The sequence below is a fragment of the Chaetodon trifascialis genome, chromosome 7 (genome assembly GCF_039877785.1).
Source record: "Chaetodon trifascialis isolate fChaTrf1 chromosome 7, fChaTrf1.hap1, whole genome shotgun sequence".
Classification (NCBI taxonomy): domain Eukaryota; kingdom Metazoa; phylum Chordata; class Actinopteri; order Chaetodontiformes; family Chaetodontidae; genus Chaetodon; species Chaetodon trifascialis.
Genome location: NC_092062.1, coordinates 25,089,594 through 25,111,051, shown reverse-complemented (window position 1 = coordinate 25,111,051; position 21,458 = coordinate 25,089,594). Strand labels below are relative to the sequence as shown.

General features: G+C 40.0%; 3 protein-coding genes across 4 annotated transcripts in view; all 3 read left to right on the top strand.

The window, feature by feature from the left end:
* lsr (lipolysis stimulated lipoprotein receptor) overlaps positions 1 to 21,458 on the top strand; it is a 119,608-nt gene that overhangs the window by 48,114 nt on the left and 50,036 nt on the right. The window lies entirely within an intron of this gene.
* Positions 559 to 3,775, top strand: LOC139334200 (sialic acid-binding Ig-like lectin 5). The gene is made up of 5 exons (XM_070966958.1): positions 559 to 778; positions 1,005 to 1,325; positions 1,727 to 2,008; positions 2,159 to 2,264; positions 2,339 to 3,775. The coding sequence occupies exons 1-5, from the start codon at positions 559 to 561 to the stop codon at positions 2,445 to 2,447; spliced, it is 1,038 nt and encodes a 345-aa protein (XP_070823059.1). The 3' UTR covers positions 2,448 to 3,775.
* Positions 8,511 to 13,499, top strand: LOC139333893 (myelin-associated glycoprotein-like). Its single transcript, XM_070966583.1, has 9 exons — positions 8,511 to 8,630; positions 9,508 to 9,918; positions 10,145 to 10,465; positions 10,594 to 11,064; positions 11,724 to 11,993; positions 12,096 to 12,377; positions 12,534 to 12,645; positions 12,733 to 12,799; positions 12,950 to 13,499. The coding sequence occupies exons 1-9, from the start codon at positions 8,522 to 8,524 to the stop codon at positions 13,343 to 13,345; spliced, it is 2,439 nt and encodes an 812-aa protein (XP_070822684.1). The 5' UTR covers positions 8,511 to 8,521; the 3' UTR covers positions 13,346 to 13,499.

The window sequence follows — 21,458 nt, the reverse complement described above, 5'->3', positions numbered from 1 at the left end:
TGGAGAAGTTACAGCAAAGCCGGACTCTGTGTTGTGATACCATGTACTTTTATGCCTTTTATCCCCTACATATGATTTGGTACAAATATGAATCAGTCAAAGAAAAATGTGGTGACTGTGGCTGTGAAGGAAGCACTGACTGATGACATTATGCTTTAAAAAACCTGAACTATCACTTTAAAAGCTCAAATTCTGTTGTGTTGTCTGTTCAACACTGCTGAGTCCTGATAACAGCAGTTCTATAAAACAAAAACACTTGGTATTTGTCAGGAATAATAGCCTTTCTTCGTCTTCTATTCAACATGGTGTGTTCACTAAATTTTAGTATCCTCTGTCTCTCTGATTCTCTCACTGTTTACATTAACAGGTGGATCAGGGGAACAAATAACACGCTGTCAAGGTAGATTCTGCATCTCTCTCATTGATGGAGAGATTACAGCAGAGGCTGGACTCTGTGTTGTGATACCGTGTTTTTTCTACCCTGGTTATGGCTTTGATCCCCAACATATGATTTGGTACAAATGTGAACCAGTGAAAGAAAAATGTGGTGACTCAGACATGATATTCCACACTAACAAGAACAGTAAAAAAGTTCAGTCTGGGTACAAAGGACGAGTGTCACTGCTGGAGCCTGATGTGAGTAAGAGGGACTGCAGCATCGTCGTCAATGACCTCACGGAGTCAGACTCTGGAGTGTATCAGCTCAGAGTTGATGGTCTCCTGAATTGGAGGCCAGATGGATTTAAATTCTCTCCAAGAGCAACTGTCTCCGTTAAAGGTATGAAGAGCTACGTTGAACATGCACAGATAATGTGTTCATTGTTTCATTGAACTGCACTGACAGATTTGGTCTATTTATATTCTCAAAGGATTGTGAAGTAATGTGTTTCCTACTTATTACCCAATTAAAATGTTTAAGTATCTGACTATTTTAGCCCAAATTTAAGTGGATATGACCTTCAGGCTGCTCATTCAGTTCCACTCATGGACCGGTTTCCCTTTAGATCTGATCCAGAAGCCCACAGTGATGATTCCTCCTCTGACTGAGGGACAGCAGACCACGCTGACCTGCACTGCTCCTGGTCTCTGCTCTGGATCTTACCCTGAAATCACCTGGACGTGGAGCGGAGCAGGAGGAAACGACTTTCACATCACAGGAAATATCACCGCTTTCAAGACTGAGGATCTGACTTCTGTGGCACAGAGACACAGCTCAACTTTGACCTTCAACTCTTCAGCTGAACACCATGGCTCCAATGTCACCTGTAAGGTCAGCTTCGCAAACAACATCACGACAGAGGAGACAGTAACTCTGAATGTGACCTGTGAGTATAGCTGTGATTTATCCCCTCACATTTAGTTTTCACCTGGCAAAGAATTAGAGAGCTCTCCCAGCTCACTGCTGATGTTCTGCTGAGGAATTTGTGAGGTTTTGCATCTTCATGGTTGAGCTGGAGGGACGTTTCAGGCATGAAATAAACTTCAGTTTGGTTAAAGTGTCGAGACTTTTGGACTTCATATAGTGTGATTTGTTTTTTCCCCTGAGCATCTGGTGCCTGGATGGAGATCAGAAGCCTGGTTAAGGACAGTCACAATCTGATTCCCCCCTTATTTTCATCCATTTAAATCCTCACCTCATTTTTCTGCTCAGATTGTGACTAAAAGGTGAAAAGTAGTACAACCTTGTGAAGACCCATGTTCATACAGCTCTGATGTGTGTTTACAGGCTTTCCAGAGATCTTAAAAAACTCTGGATGTGAGGTTCAGTCGGAGGTCCTGACTTGTGTGTGCATCAGCAAGGGGTCTCCTGTACCTACCATCAAATGGCCGCTGTTGAAGAACCACACCGAGTACTCTGTCGTTACCACAGTGTCAAACCACGCAGTCAACAGCACCATCACGCTAACTGTGAAGGACCACAGCATCACTGTTGTCGAGTGTGTCAGCAGCAGTCAAGTTGGGGAAGTGCGACAGAACATCAAGGTCATAACTTCAGAGAGACCAGAAGGTGAACACACACGGGAATCAGCACCAATCACTGTTATCAGTGTGTTCAAACATATGGCACCACCAAGAAGATAACAGTTTGCATTCAGTAGTCATTCTTTTAGGTATGTTGACCCCACTGAACACCTCGTTATGTGATATCCAATGGTAGATCCTGCGCAGCATTGCGGACCTCACAGTGCAGTGCTTCCCTGGGCCATCGCTGCTGTATCCCTCATTGTGAATGTCATCTGCATAACCTGCATGATGGTCCTTTGGTACGTTACTGCACATCATTTTATGCTTGTGAGACCTTTAAGGCAACATGTCTCACTCTTTCTTCTCTCCGAAGGAACACAAGAAAAAAGATGAAACCAGAGCAAGAGGACCAAACGTACATGTCACTGCAGGAAAAAGACCGATCACCACAGTATGACGTCATTGGCCAGTCTCTGAAGTAACTCAGGTCTCAGGTTCCATTGATTGTGGTAGAAGATGGTACTCACTTCCAACATGTGTAAAATTTGACTAACATGGCATTTCAGTTTAACTTCTATTTTGCATTATACAGCGTTATTCTTTTTGTATACATTTCAAGAACCTTTATAGACTAGGGAGTCAACTGAGCATGCATTGTGTTGCAATGATCTGTTTACGTTCACACACCATAGACAGATCTTCCAGTATAATCACAGTAATCTATTGTGCTTTGCAGGTTTCTTTTAATTTCCAAGTCAAATGGATGGAAAATGTTTCTTAGTTATAATTGTGATTGCACCTTTATCTTAAACAGCATGTGTTGCAGGTCCCAGGTGATGGGGCCAGCAGGCAGATTACTGTATATAACAGATGAAACGAGGAGCAGAAGTTGCTGTTTTCATCACGGCAGCTCTCGTATGAATTTATTCAAAATAAACACAATATTTCCATCTTTCAATTTCAAATACTCAAAATGTTTCACCAAAGTGCTTCAAGTACACATATAACATACAGTATTAAACCCTGTAAATATAGCATATAGTATTAAACCATGTTTAACCAGGAATACAAACCCTTTCCCATTACTGACATTACTGTCATTCATTTCACATTGTTCACATCTCAACCAATAAGGCACCCATTTAACTTCCTGAGAGCGAATACACAGTAGTAAACAGCAGTTCAACTCAACACAGTACACTCTGAAACACCGAAAATGCAATATATATAACAATTTAAACACACAGCAGAGAAGAATAACCTGTGCGCGGGATATCTCATACAGCGGGAGTACACATTTAGCACTACGCTAGGCAGCAGCCACTAGCCCACCGATGCTAGCGCAGATAAACAATCTACACACGCTAAGGCTACGAACCTTATTTTACAACATTCTAATCATGTTAACCACACTAACAACCACGTTTGTTACTTGTTATGACTCGTCTAACATTGGACCAACCTGTATATAACAGATGAAACGAGGGTCAGAAGTTGCTGTTTTCATCACGGCAGCTCTCGTATGAATGAGGAGCTTCGGCTCCACCGAGAAAGAGACGCTCCCGGCCACTCAACATTCTACTACCGCCACCTAGTGGCCCCCTTTGTGTCATAACATGACATTAACTTGTACTTTTTATACTCCCCTTAAACAGCATTATATTACAGAAAAAATACATTTTAAACCAATGTGAACACATTCTGTGTGGGTCACACATGGAATACGTTGTGTAAAGTCTAGAAAGGAGGAAATTATCTTTGCAGTATGGTATATGGAATTGTCTTTGACAATAAAGGCCATTTTGATTTGTAGTTTTGTTGTAGTTTCCTCATTACTGGTAGAGCTTTCCCTTGCCATGAATCACAAACAATGAAAAGTCATTATAGCTAAAAACAACGCTGAATATTTGGCCCAAAGATAAATGAACCGAGCCTGATAATCAAAGGCTACGGCACATTTGTTCCTACTCCATTTTTATAGGTCTAAGGTCTAGAGATGACTTAATTTAACGTTGTAGAACAAGAGAAGCTACAGCTGTAGCCATGCATGAACTTAACTGTCGTTATTTGAGTGGGTCACCTCATAGAAAATGATGTCAGAGGGAAGATTTTACCGGCTTGGGCTTGATCTTGGGGTTATTATATGATGAGTGCTTAAGTTCACGATTAGATTTGCAGCTCCGTGTCTTGTTTTCAGCTGATGTGGAATATGCAGGCAAATATTAATTGATTGTGACAAGAACTGCAGCCAGCTCTATACTAGCAGCTCAAAGTGTGAACAGGAAAAATGAGAGATACTTTGACTGCAGTGACAGCGTATGAAAAAGTTTTAATGTACGATCACTACAATGAAAAGAACTGTATGTAAGGATATTGCATATATGATCAATGGAAACATACTCATACAAATACAAAAACTGCTTTCTAGGCTTCAGAAAAGAAATAAGACACAGACTCTTTCCCTTTGAAACGGCCGATATTTGATGTACATCACCAGTGAGATGTCTTTTTTTTATATATATGAGCAATATAACGTTGTTTTGACCCTCATTACCGAACTGGCACTGCAGATATTAGTCAGTAACACTGATCATTTACAGTAATGATCGTGTACAATATGTGCTGTGCATTATTTAAACTATATTAAGAAAGCTAAATATGAGTAAAAGGTTTCAGTACATCATGGTTTGTGGGTTTATCCCACACTTCCCATACACACATACACACACTTCCCCTTTCAAGAACTTTCGTTTTATGTCACATTCATGGGAAGAGAGTAATAATAAGGCTGGCAACAAAACAAACAAAGCGAAGATGGTTTTCTCTGACACCGAGATCAGAAACTTCCTGAATTCTTGTTTTTGCGCAAAGAGGGAAGAATTAGAAAAGTGAACCTGTGGAGAAAAGAGAGCAGGAGAACAAGATTAAAAGGGCTAGCATAGACAGTAGCTCATTTTATAACTATCTTTCTGATTTAATATTTGAAAGGGTCGAAGTGATTGATTCTTCCCTCACTAATACAAAAATTGTTCTGGTATTTCTGCTGCTGATACAGAACGGCTGTATTAGAGACGTCGTGCTTGGAAATGGGAGGATTACAGATATTTATTTTGTTGGAGCTGGTGTTTGTCACACACAGGGGATCTATGATTCAGAGCTGGACAGGGGCCCTGGAATATTGCAGAGATTACACATATTTATTGTATCAGAGCTGTTGTTGAGATGCTGCAACTATATTTATTTCTATAGCTTCAACTAACAGCTTCACAATAAAAGTATTCAAGCCAAACCTTTGCTGAAGTGGTGGCTGAATTTAAGATAGAGATCATCTTGAGATGGGATCACACCATCAGCAAACTCGGCCTTCAGTTAGATCTCCAGTATACAGTACGCCTGCATCTTGCACAGTTGTGACACTTTTGCATTGACAAAATCTATCCTCAGTCAAACAGACAGACATATAAACACCATGCAAAGTGCTCAAAACGGCTTCTATGATGGTTCCCACTACGAGACCACATTTTACCATTATAGCCCACACACACACACACACACACACACACACACACACACACACACACACACACACACACACACACACACACACACACACACACACACACACACACACACACACACACACAGAAGCCACACTGTCATGACTGGTAATTAAGCAATTGTGGAATAACTGAATGTGCAACATCCTGTTTTAAGATCTGTGATGTTAACTGTGGAGCTTCTTTTATTTCATGAACTTCTTGCATTTTCATTGCACTCGTAGTGTAAACAGCCTGTGGAGGGAGAGACTGTTTGTTCCCATCTGGGAAACTTTGCTTTTGTCTGTGAGAGGCAGCAAAGCAGACACAGGTTTGCAGCTTTATTCTAATCTTGATATGATGCCAACATGAAAGATAGTCATCCACAAAATCATCCATAATCTGCCGCAATACATGTTCTTCCTGAGGTGCTTCCAAGTTACACATATTTAGTTTTCCACCCTGAATTTACCAGCTCATTAGCAGCATGACTCACAGCATGTATCGACTTCCTTAGAAACTAGATAGATAGTTATTTTTGTTCACCAAGGACATTATGGGTTAAGAAATATGTGAAATTCTGAAATTCTATCATGCTGTCTGTCAACGGCAGTTATATAAAACAAAAACAATCATAGTTGTCTCACCATTCATTAAATATCATGGGGCACTGTCAAAAAAGCAAGCAAGCAAAAAAGTTCAGTCTGGGATCAATGGACAAGTGCCAGTGTTGAAGCCTGAGAGAGCAAATGTCTCTGTTAAAGGTATAAAGAGCTTCAGTAAATATTCACAGAGAGGACATTGACTGCTGTATCTGTAATCTGGCTGTCATTAACGGTGAAATGTAAATATGCAGCGCAACTGTTCTGATAGGCCTTGTAGTCGTTGTACTTCATTCTCAAGTGGCTGAAAATCTATGACGCGTTCATGCTGAATAACTCCCACAGGTCTTATTATGATGAGGAGGGTTTTGCTTTGTTTGTAGAGATTTTAAAAATAATTCTGAGATCTTAATAATGATATGATACACTGTCATATCATTATGTTATGATCATATTGTGTTCTGTACAGTTCTGTCCACAGAACAATACATTACATGCAAGTCAGTACAGGTGCAACTAATTATTCAACATAACAAGTAGAAAAATGATATTCACAATGAAAACAACATATTATTTACAGTGATTTCTTCTGTGCATTGTAGAGCTGCTTTCTTTTCTTTAAATTAAACTTACTTATGCATTATGTCGCAATACTTCAGCTTAATACAACAGTGACAACTAATAAAAGCAGACTGGTTGTTTGAATATTCTGTCAGCGTTTTCACCGAGTCTCCTCAAATAGGTGAAACAGCGCCCCTCTGGAGTGCAATGGTCGTTAAGTACTAAACAGTTAGTGCGGTGAAACAGGGTATTGCACTGCTGTGGAGGTAATCACGTCAAATCTGCTGGACGCAGGTGAAGTACTACAAGTTCAGTTGTGAACTTGCTGGGCCTCCATGTATTAAGACATATCCTTAAGGCAGTTTAGTTTGCCTTTTAGCATTTTACTGGCTTCATTTTACATGCTCATACCTTTTTAAATGTTCCTCCTCTGTGGAATCCATTTTTCCATGTGACATTTTGTTATGGTTAAGTGTCGTTGAATGTATTTAATACAGTTGTCTGTGTCAACTTTACATTGAAAAGCTTATTCTATTGTGAGCTAAAATGAGGAAATTGAAAACCTTGCCAGAGACTACATAGTATTTGCATGTCATAGAGTGCATGTCACAAGTTTGGAGATGTGATTTTCAAAATCCTTTTGAATTAATATATCACGATTGATTGTTACGATGTTTATAAATTTGCAGACACATTTGCAGCTGGTGGTGTAAAGAGGCTATATGTAGTCGAAATAGGGAAATGCTGAATGCAAATGAAGTGTTTTATCTTGCAGACACTAGCTAGTAATACAGACCATTTACAACACAGCACCGTATTTGTGTTGTGTGTGTCATACGTTGTTGAAGCGATTGTAAGAAGCTGTATATGACATATAATCATTCAATTTTAACACTTCAATTACAAACACAAAGAACCCATGAGGACAAGTGTTCAGTGCTTGTGCTAGTTTGTTGGTTCCTTGAGATAAAATAATGAAAATTCACTCATTTCCAAAGCTTCCCTTTTTCAAAATGTTTTGCATTACTTCACAGTCATGGAGAGGAACTTAGAAAAAGAAGCAAGAAAAAAACATTTTCTCACTTCTTTAGTGTTTATTTATTCAGTATTCAGTGTTAAAAGGACTTCTTTGTAACATGCTAGATGATACACATATCATGATATCATGAGATTAGAAGTGTATAAAAGCCTGTCAGTCTCAAGGGAGGAGAAATATTGCTCTGCAGTGTCTGGGGAAACTTCCTCAAACCTTGTTGTTGCACAAAGAGGGAAGAAAGAGAAAAGTGAGGAGAGGAAGAGCAGTTAGAGTAAAAACTGTGTTGAGGCGAGAGCAGGCGGACGCACAGAAGGAGGTACTGTAAAATACAACATTTCATTTATGTTTGAAATCTATTTTTGGACTGTAAATGGAAGGTGGTGAAATGCTTCTTTCTTCCCTGACTAATTTAAAAAATGCTTTTCAGTATTCTTATTTAATTTCCCCGACGTGGGATATAAAAATTTTTATCTTATTTTATCTTAATCTTGGATTTGCTGGTAAAGTAAAGGTGGACTTTGCTGGACTGTGCCGTGTTGGCTGAACAGCGCTTGGGGAACTAAAATTTTCGGGGGCCAAAGCTGCATTTGTCGTAAAGATTATTGTAGTACAGTTCTTTTACAGCGTATAAGATCTTTTGAGAACAGTCACTTTACCATACAAAATGGCAGGGTTTAAGGTGGTCACACCCCTCCGCAAATTGTGTTAATCTCGCAACGACGGACTAAACGAACATGCAACATCCTAATGAAGTTCTATGATGTCAGCTGTGGAGTTTCCTTTTGTTCAGTTCCTCTTGTTTATTGCACTTTTGTTGTAAAATGTGTCCTGTAGAGGGAGAAACTTACTGTCTCCAGCATCGAAACAGGATGTTTGTTTTCATCTGGACAGCTGTGCTTTTCTCACTGAGAGGCAGCAATGCAGACACAGGTATGCATCTTTATTATGATCTTGTTATCATGCCGACATTAAAGACATGAACAGTATAACTAGCTATAATTTTCCATGATATTCTGTCCTTAGAAATGTGTTCCTGACATCTTTCCAAATTGCCACCTTGGATTACTGATTAGTATCATGCCTCACAGCATCTATTGACTTACTTAATGCTGGGATAAATAGTTATTTAAATGCATATTTTGTTTTCCAGATACATTATTGATGAGGCAGTAGGAGTACTGGTTTAGGGCGCTAAGCAATTTACTGCAACAAAATGCATTTTCAAAATGCATTTTAGCTGCTTAAAAAAAGGCCCACCTTAAAAATCAATATCAGCTTAAGTGGACGCTGTATTTAGAATATTTTCATTATTTTAAATTGTCATCAGACAACCCTTTCTAATGGGAAACTGAAGCTGTTCTATCACTCTCTTAAGCCACCAGAAAGCTCACCGCTGCCTTGATGAGTTAGTTTGTGTCATTTTATGCCTTCTGTGAACGAGATCTAACCCTTTAAAACACCAAAGTCATGCAATAACACGAACAAATCGACCGAGGCAGCAGTAGAGAAACTACCACGTTCTGTGATGCAAAATTACTGTTTTGTCAATGGAGTCTGGTGGCTGTGAAGGAAGCACTGACTGATGACATTCTGCTTTAAAAAACCTGAACTATCGCTTTAAAAGCTCAAATTCTGTTGTGTTGTCTGTTCAACACTGCTGAGTCCTGATAACAGCAGTTCTATAAAACAAAAACACTTGGTATTTGTCAGGAATAATAGCCTTTCTTCGTCTTCTATTCAACATGGTGTGTTCACTAAATTTTAGTATCCTCTGTCTCTCTGATTCTCTCACTGTTTACATTAACAGGTGGATCAGGGGAACAAATAACACGCTGTCAAGGTAGATTCTGCATCTCTCTCATTGATGGAGAGATTACAGCAGAGGCTGGACTCTGTGTTGTGATACCGTGTTTTTTCTACCCTGGTTATGGCTTTGATCCCCAACATATGATTTGGTACAAATGTGAACCAGTGAAAGAAAAATGTGGTGACTCAGACATGATATTCCACACTAACAAGAACAGTAAAAAAGTTCAGTCTGGGTACAAAGGACGAGTGTCACTGCTGGAGCCTGATGTGAGTAAGAGGGACTGCAGCATCGTCGTCAATGACCTCACGGAGTCAGACTCTGGAGTGTATCAGCTCAGAGTTAATGGTCTCCTGAATTGGAGGCCAGATGGATTTACATTCTCTCCAAGAGCAACTGTCTCCGTTAAAGGTATGAAGAGCTACGTTGAACATGCGCAGATAATGTGTTCATTGTTTCATTGAACTGCACTGACAGATTTGGTGTATTTATATTCTCAAAGGATTGTGAAGTAATGTGTTTCCTACTTATTACCCAATTAAAATGTTTAAGTATCTGACTATTTTAGCCCAAATTTAAGTGGATATGACCTTCAGGCTGCTCATTCAGTTCCACTCATGGACCGGTTTCCCTTTAGATCTGATCCAGAAGCCCACAGTGATGATTCCTCCTCTGACTGAGGGACAGCAGACCACGCTGACCTGCACTGCTCCTGGTCTCTGCTCTGGATCTTACCCTGAAATCACCTGGACGTGGAGCGGAGCAGGAGGAAACGACTTTCACATCACAGGAAATATCACCGCTTTCAAGACTGAGGATCTGACTTCTGTGGCACAGAGACACAGCTCAACTTTGACCTTCAACTCTTCAGCTGAACACCATGGCTCCAATGTCACCTGTAAGGTCAGCTTCGCAAACAACATCACGACAGAGGAGACAGTAACTCTGAATGTGACCTGTGAGTAAACTATACTGTACTTTATTCTTATTCTTCATTATCTAAAATGTGTCTTGGAGATGTGCTCTTATGTCACTTCTGATGTTGTAGCATTGCGCATAATACAATATAACATTTTGTCTCCATAGATGTGAAGGATGTTAAAATCACAGGGAATGCCGTGGTGAAGGAGGGTGAGACTCTGAGTCTGACCTGCAGTGTTGAAAGTTTCCCTCCATCTCTTATCACATGGACTAAATATTCTGCCAAACACATGCAAAATGGAACAGAAGATAATCTGCAGAATGAAACTTCCCCTGACCTGCAGAATGAAACTTCCCCTGACCTGCAGAATGAAACTTCCCCTGACCTGCAGAATGAAACTTCTCCTGACCTGCAGAATGAAACTTCCCCTGACCTGCAGAATGAAACTTCCCCTGACCTGCAGAATGAAACTTCCCCTGACCTGCATAACGACACTGAAACCTACCTGAAGGACGACAGCGTAATGGGCATTTTTTCCATCTCTAACGTGACGGCAGAACATTCTGGACAGTACATCTGCACAGCAAAACATCTGAACAGCACCCTGATGAAAAAGGTTGATGTAAAAGTGATGTGTAAGTGCAGTGTTTAACAGTTCTCAACAGTCTTGTAGTTTTTTCCTCTTTTTTTTGCTTATCAGATCATTGAAACTATGAGTTTAGAGAAGAGAACAACTGCACCAACAAGTCCATATTTGGCCATCTTAATGTACTTTGACTGCAGAAGAAATGTACTGTCTTTGCTTTAGTTTTGAATAGAAATTAGATTTTATAAAAGTGCTTGGGTCTATGGAGGCATTGTGAAGGCTTTCAGGTGGTTCTCAGCCTCACTGAAGTTTTTAGACTCTGGTGCCCTCCAGTGGTTGTGTTAGAAAAAGACTGTCAGGTATATTATACATTTCTCACATATATATCATACACTATAAATTACACTTCTGTATGTATTTTTGAAAATGTTTATGGATATTTATTATGAGGAGTCACCTATATATCTACAGCATTACAGATAGCACATACACTAAAACTTTTTCTGTTTTTTCTGTTGCTAATACCTGAAGAGGTCTTCTGGACCGACTATATTTGCATACATGCATGTATATATATTTCCGCAATTTCTGCATTTTGAAGTATTATATTGTATATAATGATTTGACTTTTTAATGTCATTACTTGTGTTTAGTTGTTTGATTTGAGAAATTTAACTTCAAATGTTTTGTTTAAAATTTGCTTCACAGTTGTGAGGAAACCTGTAATCACTGGGCTTACAATTGTTAAGGAGGGAGGTACTCTGAATCTGACCTGCAGTGTTCAAAGCTTTCCTCCGTCTGCCATCACATGGACTATGCGGGATTGCAAAACAAACCTGCACAACGTACCTCATACTGACCCTGGATCAGGCACACTTGTCATTCATAATGTGACGGTGGAACATTCTGGACAGTACATCTGTACAGCACTACACCTGCAGACGACTGTGGCTGTATTTGCTGATGTCACTGTGACCCGTGAGTAGACTGAACTAACCTCCTTCAAAAGGATGTTTAAGGTCCTGTTTTTCACTATCCGCATTTTGTTGTGATGTTGCAATTCTGCTTTTGTGTTTACAGGATTTCCAAAGATCATAAACTCTGGATGTAAGGTTCAGTCGGAGGTCCTGACCTGTGTGTGCACCAGTGACGGGTTTCCTTTACCCACCGTCAACTGGCCGTTGTTGATGAATCACACTAAGTACTCTCTCATTACCACGGTGTCTGACCACACAGTCAACAGCACCGTGACCCTAACCGTTAAGGACCACAGGAACACTGTTGTTGAGTGTGTCAGCAGCAATCAAAACGGGGAAGCCAAAGAAAACCTCGACATCTCTATAGACGTGTCACAACCAGAGGGTACGTGTTCTCAGCTGCAACTCCTTTTTCAGTACCTCTTTTTTTTTTTTTTTCTGTGACCTTTGTGTTTGGATAACCATTGAGCAAGCCATCAAAAGGAGATTATCTATATTATCGCTGAGATCACCGTTTTTCTTTTGTTCATCCTGATTGCAGGTCAGTTCACAGACACATTAAAAACTGTTTCATGGCTGGAAATCATCCTCGCATTTTTGATTGGGGTGCTACTTACGGCGGTTCTTTGCTGTTTGGCAAAAAAATGTCACAGGTACGCTGTTCGTTCCAGTAATTTATTCCTGGCTTAGTGTGTGGATAATCTTCATGCACACATTTCTATTAATTTCATTTTCCCCAGAAAAAAACAGAGCTCTGGAAATCTGGAAGAAACGCTCGAGATGGGGACCAATCAAGAGGATCCACTGGTATTCAAATTCATTCAGCTAATATTACAAACAGCTCTTTACAAATGCACACATGAACATTACATTTTAGTTCCTTCAACAATACCAAAATACAGCACATAAAGAGGAGGTTGGGGTGAGACATATACTTTACATTGTACCTGTTGACAGATCGATATTCATCAAGCGGTGGAAGATGATCAGACTTACTACCAGGAGGCAGCTGAAGAAGGAGAAGCTGTGGCAGCAGAGAAAGCAGCCCTTGATCTCGATGGTGGGCCAAAAGATGTCGAGTACGCCAGCATTGATTTCTCCCTGTTGAAAAGAAAGAGTCCCAGGGAGGCAGCAAAGAAGCAAGAGGCCACAGAGACTGAGTATGCTGAAATCAAGAAAGAAGCAAAAGAGGAAAGAGAAGACAATGGCAGAGAGGAAGGTGAAGCGTTGGAGGGCAAAGAAGAGGAGGAGATGATGGGGGAGGGTGAAGAGGCAACACATGTCCCAGAAGAGGAGCAAAAGGGGGACGTGGCAACGTACTCCAGTGTGAAGGATGTAATGGATGAGATCTGAGGACTACGTCGCATTGTGGAGTTTCTTGAGGACCAGATTCTTTGCTCTCATCAGAGATGGACTGATGGACTGGATGATGGTCCTGCGAACGGTTTATGAAAGTTCAACGTGTTTAAGTGTCATAATCTTACCACATAAGTTTAACCACATCTATGAAAAACCCCCATTACAGCAACCAGTAATCTGAGTACAGTAATCTCCTTGTCCAATCAAGACAGGCTCAGTGTGCATATTAAGAATGTCGGAGAATGCTTTAAAGATTTTTGTCCAATATCGCTCTATCCTGGGACACAGAGCGAGACTATGGAGGAGATTTTCCTCTGCGTTATGGCATTTATCACATTGTGAGGAGATGTCTGGGAACATTTTGTGAAGCTTTGAGTTTAATAGTCTGTGGATAACCTGAAACTGAATGAGACAGTACCTAGAGCTGATAGAACAGGCATTAATCACTTTGAAGCTCTTTTCCTAGGTTTCATCAGGGATCTGTGTCCCCAGCTCATTTTCCCATGTGGTTTTGATTATATCACAGGCAGGGGGATCTATAAACTGTAATGAATCATAAAAATGCGACATTTTTCTGTCGGGACACACATTTTAGAGATGGTACCGATCCACCACTGAAGGTTGTGTTTGACAGTTTGTACGTGTCCTTCATCCGAGCAAACAAGGCAAAGGTCCAACCCTGGTAAAGGTCACCAATTGTGTGTGTCTAAACAGAATCCACTGTCGAGTTAGGATGGTGGGAATGAAGGATTCCCTGCTATGGGGAGCAGGAAACAGAGCAAACCGAACCTGAAATGCACTTAATTTGCCTCCAGATTGTATAATGTTGCTTCCACATAAGTGGACTTATCTAAACCCACCTGAGACAGGATCACTGCACCCAAACTACACATTGCTCCCATTGCAGCTGCAGCCAATGAGGGGGTTCACCTGAATTATCTAACCACATTAGAATTGTTTTGATATTGGAAGCCCAGTAGCAGAAGCAGAAATCAGTGCGAGCAAGCCCACCAACCCGTTTTGATTTGTAAAGGTGAGCTTTTTTAATTCTATGATGTTTCTAATCCCACATAATGGGAAGGATGACAGAATCTAAAATGGATTTTGGCTCAAACACAGGGAGGCACTGGAAGAGGTACAGCGGTACAGACTATAATTTTAATCGAGTTAGTCCTGCCAATCAGTAAAACAGGGTGCGATCTCCAGAATTCAACATTAGTCTGCAGTTTGGCCACAAGAGGGGGATAGTTACCTTAGAGAAGAGAGGAAACTCCTTTGGTGACCTGAATCCAAAGTAGGTGAATGTGTGAAAAAATTCTTGAAATGGTAAATTTTGTATCAGGGATAGATCTTTTAACCCAACAGACATCAACTCACGTGTGGTCCAGTTAACCCTGCAACCAGAGACGGTTCAGAACAAATTTAGTTTGTCGAAAATCGTGGAAGACTGAACTGAAGTCTGGAAACAAACAGCAAAACATCCTTTGCATGTGAGGATATTTTATCAGTTGTGTCTGTGACGTTGAAGCCATTAAAATTGGGTTTGTATGAATTGATTTAGTGAGGGGCGAGAGGGGGCAGCCCTGTCTAGGGCCCCTTAACAAGCTGAAGTGAGAGGATAACATTTAGGAGGAGTTTAATAAGCAATGAATTCATCCTGCAGATTTAATTTATCCAGCACAGCAGATAAATTCTACCTGATCAGAGGCCTTCTTGGTATCAAAAGGGATGACTACAAGGTCACTCAGGGTGGACTTAAAATGGTCCTCTTGATAATTTTGAAGTCATTGCTGAAGCAATCTGATTATACAGGAGCCAACTTAGTCTAACCATCCTGTGAACATATCCATCAACTCTCCTTGGAGTGTCGGCTGTACAAAACGTTTGCAAATAGTTATAAACTAACACCTTAAAGCATAAACAGGAAGTTATTAGAGAAAGTACAGTGATGTCATATCTTATATCAGTGATATTAGGCAATCCATAACTTCACCTCAACCATAAAAACCGTTCTGTTACAGACACAGAAGTTCTTTCTATGTAGCTGAAAATAAGATCCAGGGTGAATACAAATGCATCATTTTTTAATATGCAGGTGTTAAATGTACTTAATCAGTGGCAGTTGCCTTTTTTCATATATCAATAAACCTTAAACTAATGACTATTTTTGACCATTATTACTCAACTGGCACTGCTGATATTAACCATTAGTACAGACCACATGCAGGTAATGTTTAATGCTGTGCGAAGCAGGGGGACAGTTGGTAGATAGTTTTTTTTAAGGTGACAAGATTTTTTTAGATGCACACACAGGACACTTCCGCTTTCTCAGCGTTTCTCAGTTTCACATTCATGAAGATTATTTAAAAGTCAAGACTTGTAAATTTTAGTATTCATTGTTAAAGTTGAACATTTGTAGCGTGAGAAATTATTTGTACATACTACGATATTTAGCGGTCAGTGTGGTAGTTGAAGGAGGGCCAGCCATGTGTAGAGAAACTTCCTGGAAAATTGTTGTGGTGCAAAGAGGGAAGACGTACAAAAAGAGGAGGAATAGAAGAGTCAGAGCAGAGACCGCAGAGATCACTGAGAAGCGAAGAGGGACACAAACAAAAAGAGGTGAAACACATTTACCTTATATTTAAAAAACCTTTGAAATTGTAAATGGAAGTTGCAGAAGTCAGTCTTTCTTAATTATTGTCATAAAATTCAGAATTGTGTGCATTTAATTGGGAAAATCTAGTGTTGTGGGAGCTTATAGATTTATTTCAGGGCTGTTTGTTAGCTGCTGCAGGTAAGTTTATTTATTTAGTAGCTTCCTGGAACAGATATCACAAAGTGCTTCAAAATAAAAAAGTTTAGGGGACGCCACGTTTGTTAATGGGACTGTAGAAAAGGTGAACATGCAGCATCCTGTATTTAAATGTGTGTGATCAACCGTGCAGGTGTTTCTGGTTGAGTTTCATCAACTGAAACATTTGAATGCATGAAATGATCGTGCCTCTGTTTTAAAATCTGTAATGTGAAATGTGGAGCGTCCTTTGTTTCATCAGCTGAACTTGCATTTTCACCACGCATGTCGTGTAAATGTCCCCTGTGAGGACAGACTGACCGTCAATCATCATGTTTATTCTCATCTGGGCGACTCTGCTCGTCTCTGCTAGAGGCAGCAGTGCAAACACAGGTATGGAGCTTTATCACAATCTTGATATGATGTTGTAATTCAAAAGAAATAGATAGCAATAATTAACCACGATAGATGTTCTTGTAAATGTTTTCCTGACATGCTTTTCTCAGAACGCATGTTGACTTGGGTACTCAGGGATAAACACATAAGCACATCAAAGCACTGTGTCCTTGCCTGATGAATTTATATGAGAAGTTGTCCATTTCAGTGGAATTACAACTGCAAAGACAGATGATGCTTGAGATCTGACCTGCAGTGTTGATCGCTTCCCTGCATCTTTTATTACGTGGATTAGATTCAGCTCAAAAACTAAACAAAACAAAACAAAACAAAACAAAAACCTGCATGAAAAAAAAAAACATCAATAAAATCAAGTGTAAAAACATGATGGACCAGCATCTCTCTCCTCAGCAGCGTTTTTAATTATTTGAGTAATATTATCATTATTATTTTCTGCACAGAGGAACACCAGACCACTAATGAGACTGAACAAGTAACTGTGACACGTAAGTAGACTGTTCTTGAAATGTGGATTAGATTCAGTTCCCCCCCAAAAAAACCTGATTGAAAAAAAAGCATCAATAAAATCAAGCGTAAAAACATGATGGACCAGCATCTCTCTCTTCAGCAGAGTATTTAAGTATTTGATTAATATTATCATTATTATTTTCTGCACAGCAAAACCCCAGATCACTAATCAGACTGCACGAGTAACTGTGACACGTAAGTAGACTGTTCTTGAAAACGTGTGTTGACATCGTCTCTGTGGCTTAGCTTGAGTAGGCCGTACTAATCTTTAAAAGGATGCTCATATTTTACATGATCAGCGTTTTGCTGTGAATTCATCATTCTTGTGTTTACAAGGCATCCAAACTCTGGATGTGAGGTTCAGTACCTGTGTGTGCATCAGAGGGGTTTCTTTTACCCACCGTCAACTTGCTTGAAACTCAAACTGAACACGCATTTCAAGTCATTACTAGTGAGTCAAACCACACGGTTGTTGTCAATGCTTCTGTATCTGGAGAAGATCACAGCTACACCGCTGTTGGGTGTGTCAGCAGCAACGTACTTGGGGAGGCCAAAGATGCCCTAACAATCAAAAAATGAGGCAAAACAAGAGAATACAAGAGACCACCACTTTGACATTTTCACTTCCTAATTTTTAAAAATCTTTTTCTATGTTTTTACCAGAAGCAGCAGAGAACGCAACCAGTTGGTTCAACCTCATTGAAGATACACTGACAGAATTTTGGAAAAGTGTTAAACAGCCGATGGTCATCATTGCGTTTTTCATTGGGATTGTTTTGTCATCAACCATCTGCTGTTTGGCCAGAAAGTGCCACAGGTACACCTTGAAGTTTGTTTCTTCTGTTGGACATGCATGCAAATATTTTAGACATTATTCATGAACGACCTTGACTCCAAAAAAGTTGCAACACCTCCTAGATATATATCTTATATTTTTCAATGTGTTCTTACATGTAGTACAAAAACACTCTGTTCGTGGAGACAGGGAACTTGCTTGAATTGGACGTTATGTCTATTTCTGTTTTTGTCGTTATAATATCATGTGGTAACTGCAGTTTTCACAAATCAATCTCAAATTGCAAATAGATTGTAATGGAACATTGTCCCTTTAAGTTTCTGCAAATGGACAGTCATCCGTCTTCTGGGTTTAGACTGTGTGCTGCTCAGATTCATGAGGGTTTGCAGCATCATCTAGCAGACATGAATGCAGTCGGCTTTGTTGGTGTTTGAAACCAGAACGCTGCTGCTGTGAAGCACCACTGCTGAGCCACTGTGCCACTGAAATGGCCTGTCTTTTAAATTTATTATTAAAATTATTATTTAAATAATAAATGAAGAACACTCTTCACCTGATAAGCTGGGACAAGATATTCGCAGATCACCTGATCAAATAAAGGTTAGAAAACTCACAGGTGTGGTCCTTTACTGAGACTTTATTTCAGTCATCCTTGCTTGTTAATTGTTTATTCATTAACATGTTTTCCATTTTTCTTTTCCTCCCCCAGAAGAAAACAGAGGAGCTCTGAAAATATGGTTGAGACTCTGGAGATGGTGACTGCTGATGTGGCTGCACTGGTACTTACACCAACACAGCTTTCTGATAGAATATTAGTCTTGCGATGAGATACACACTTCCAATGTTTTCCTTTGATTTCACTGCAGTATGAAAATCAACGTCCAGAGGCTTAAATACTGTCAGAGTTCTCATATATTAATATAGAATAAACCCAGGTGCAGTCATTTTGATGGATTACTGACAGCACTTCAAGTCTTTTCTAGCTGATTTTCAAACTTTTCAAACTAGGAAATTTAGTAGAAAGCCATTTCAGTCGTGGAAGGTCACACAAAAATGTCAAAAATTAGATTAGACTAGATTCAACTTTATTATCATTGTCAGAGTGCATCACAGAGACAACGAAATGCAGTTTAGCATCTAACCAGATTTACTGCCGTTTTGTGTTTAGTGATGGCTGAAGATGATCAGTGATAGAGATCTTTCATGCATAGTTTACGCACATTTGTCTGGCTTGCATCAGCTGGCAAACGACATGGACTTTCTTGATTGTACCTGACAGATGGACTCTGGTGATGTGGAACGCAAAGAGGTGGAATACTCCAACATTGACTTCTCCAGGCGGATTCCCACAGGGCCACGGGATACGCAAGAGACCACAGAGACAGAGTATGCTGAGATTAAGAAGGATGGAACAGAGGACAGACAAGACGTTGGCGTAGGGGACGATGAAAAGTTTGAGGGCAGTGAAGAGGAGGTGGTGATGATTGGGGACGATAAGGACACAAAACAGTGTTTGTCCCCAGAAAGGGAGGACGTGGCAGACGTGGCAGTGTGCTCCAGTGTGAATGAAATAATGCCTGAGATTTGAGGACTGCAGCTTGGTGGAGTCCTTGAAGGTGAAACATCAAGCTTTACATTGAACAGAGGGTAGGGCATGAGTTTGAGATGTGCTCTTTCAAGGAATATTTTCACATTTTGTCTTTCTGCAAACAAGCTTTGGTGTCTAACGCAGGATTTATTGACTCTGTATCAGGTAGATTTGGCAACTATGTACCAGTTCAGCTTCATTTTATGCAATAAATGCAGCCTTAAATGCCTTTAAATAAACTGAAATCTAATGTCAGTACTGTATAAAATGTATATAAAGTGCACCTTTGGGTTAAAGCCACTATGTGTGACTGTGTCTCAGAAGATACTGGAGGTACTTTTTATAAATACAGTCCAATTCTGCAAAACTTCGGTGCCTCTCAGGGGTTAGTCTGTACCCCAGGAGCTCTGCAGGGTCCCAGCAGCCTTATGTTTGCTGTGTGCAGCTCTGTCCTCCAGGCTGGTGCTCTGCTCTGCTTTTCGCATAAATAAATGCTAACCCTGTGCATGGAAGAAATGTGCCCAGTATTCATTCTTTCACTTTTATTTCTTCACTTCAATTTTCTCACCACTTTGGTCAAGAAACTTACATTTGTATGACTTTTAAATTGTATCCTAAAATTTCAAAAACACTCTGCAGGTCAGTACAAATGGTTGTTTGAATAGATTACTTCTCTTTAAAAAAAATAAAAAATGTGTATCAGGAATCGACCTGACCCTAAGAGTTTTTGCAGAAAACGCTGTTTGTAGGACTTTCAGTGACACTCAACCTCTGAGATCAATATGGAAGCCTACAGCAACTGAAATGACAGAATTGCACATTATTAGTTGAAGGTGTTTATAGTCTAGTAGCACAAAAGGAAGTTGAGACATTTACTGTGAGAAATACTGTACACGCATGCCATATAAGGACATGGATAATTGAACACTGAGTGAGAGCAGTAGATACAGTACAGATATTGCGCAATATACAAATACAGAAGTGCTTCTCAAGAGGCTGAAGCTGAAATGGAGAAAGGGCACGCATGTAGAAAAAATAGTTTTCCACACATGAATATTCTTTGACCATCTTGATTCAACTGGCATTGCAAATATTAGCCACCAATATAGACCATTCACAGTTATTCACGTGCCCAGGAGGTGTAGTAGATAAACTGAAGCAATATTCACGATTCACACTTGCTGATTCATATACACACGTGCTCAAAGGAAATATGCAATATACAATTAGGTAGGTTGACTTGTTTCTCAAGATGACCACAATTCATTTTTGCAACCATAAACTTCCCCTTTCTAAATCAGCTGTCAAGCCGACAATAATGGTTAACTTTTCTTTCATTATTGAGTGTTGACGGTACAAATTGCCAAAAGGATACGCGATGCATAATGTGCAGAGATTATAACTGCATGAAACTGGGGTGCAATAGGAGCTGTAACATAGATCATATTGCCCCTACTATAATACTCCGCATTAATGCTTTTGCACAAAGAAGGAAGAGGTCGACAAGTGGCGAGAGGAAGAGCGCAGTCACACTGTAGAGATCGCTGTGAAGAGAAGAGAGCACGGGAACAAGACGAACTGGTAAAACACAGCATTTACTTTGTTTTTTAGATGTATTTCTGAATGAAATCTATTAAAGTGAAGGATTATGCCTGAACAAATCTATGACATTGCCTTTTCAAATTATTGCCTTTGATTGTGCTGCATGGGAGACCGTAGTTGAGAAAGTCTGGGCCAAAGTTGGACAGGGGCACTGGATGTGCTGCAGATACGCATTGTGCAGAGCTGTTGTTGAGCTGTTGTTGAGCTGGTGCCCCCGGGGAAACTCGGAGTCAATTTTAGACACATAAGTACAAAATAAGTGAACGTGCAACATCCTGTGTAACGTCTCTGCTGTCAGCCGTGGAGCTCTTTCTGGTTCAGTTTGATCAGCCAAACTTTCTGTGTGTTTGTTGCCCATTTTGTATGAAGTGGTCTGAATATTGTTCTGCTTCTGACTCAAGCTTTA

Bases quoted from the DNA above. Each gene is read 5' to 3' on its own strand.
- LOC139333893 (XM_070966583.1), top strand. From the start codon at position 8,522: ATGTGTCCTGTAGAGGGAGAAACTTACTGTCTCCAGCATCGAAACAGG. The intron at 12,378-12,533 runs GTACGTGTTCTC...TCCTGATTGCAG, and splicing joins AGACGTGTCACAACCAGAGG to GTCAGTTCACAGACACATTA. The intron at 12,646-12,732 runs GTACGCTGTTCG...CATTTTCCCCAG, and splicing joins TTGGCAAAAAAATGTCACAG to AAAAAAACAGAGCTCTGGAA.
- LOC139334200 (XM_070966958.1), top strand. From the start codon at position 559: ATGATATTCCACACTAACAAGAACAGTAAAAAAGTTCAGTCTGGGTAC. The intron at 1,326-1,726 runs GTGAGTATAGCT...GTGTGTTTACAG, and splicing joins AGTAACTCTGAATGTGACCT to GCTTTCCAGAGATCTTAAAA. The intron at 2,009-2,158 runs GTGAACACACAC...ATCCAATGGTAG, and splicing joins AACTTCAGAGAGACCAGAAG to ATCCTGCGCAGCATTGCGGA.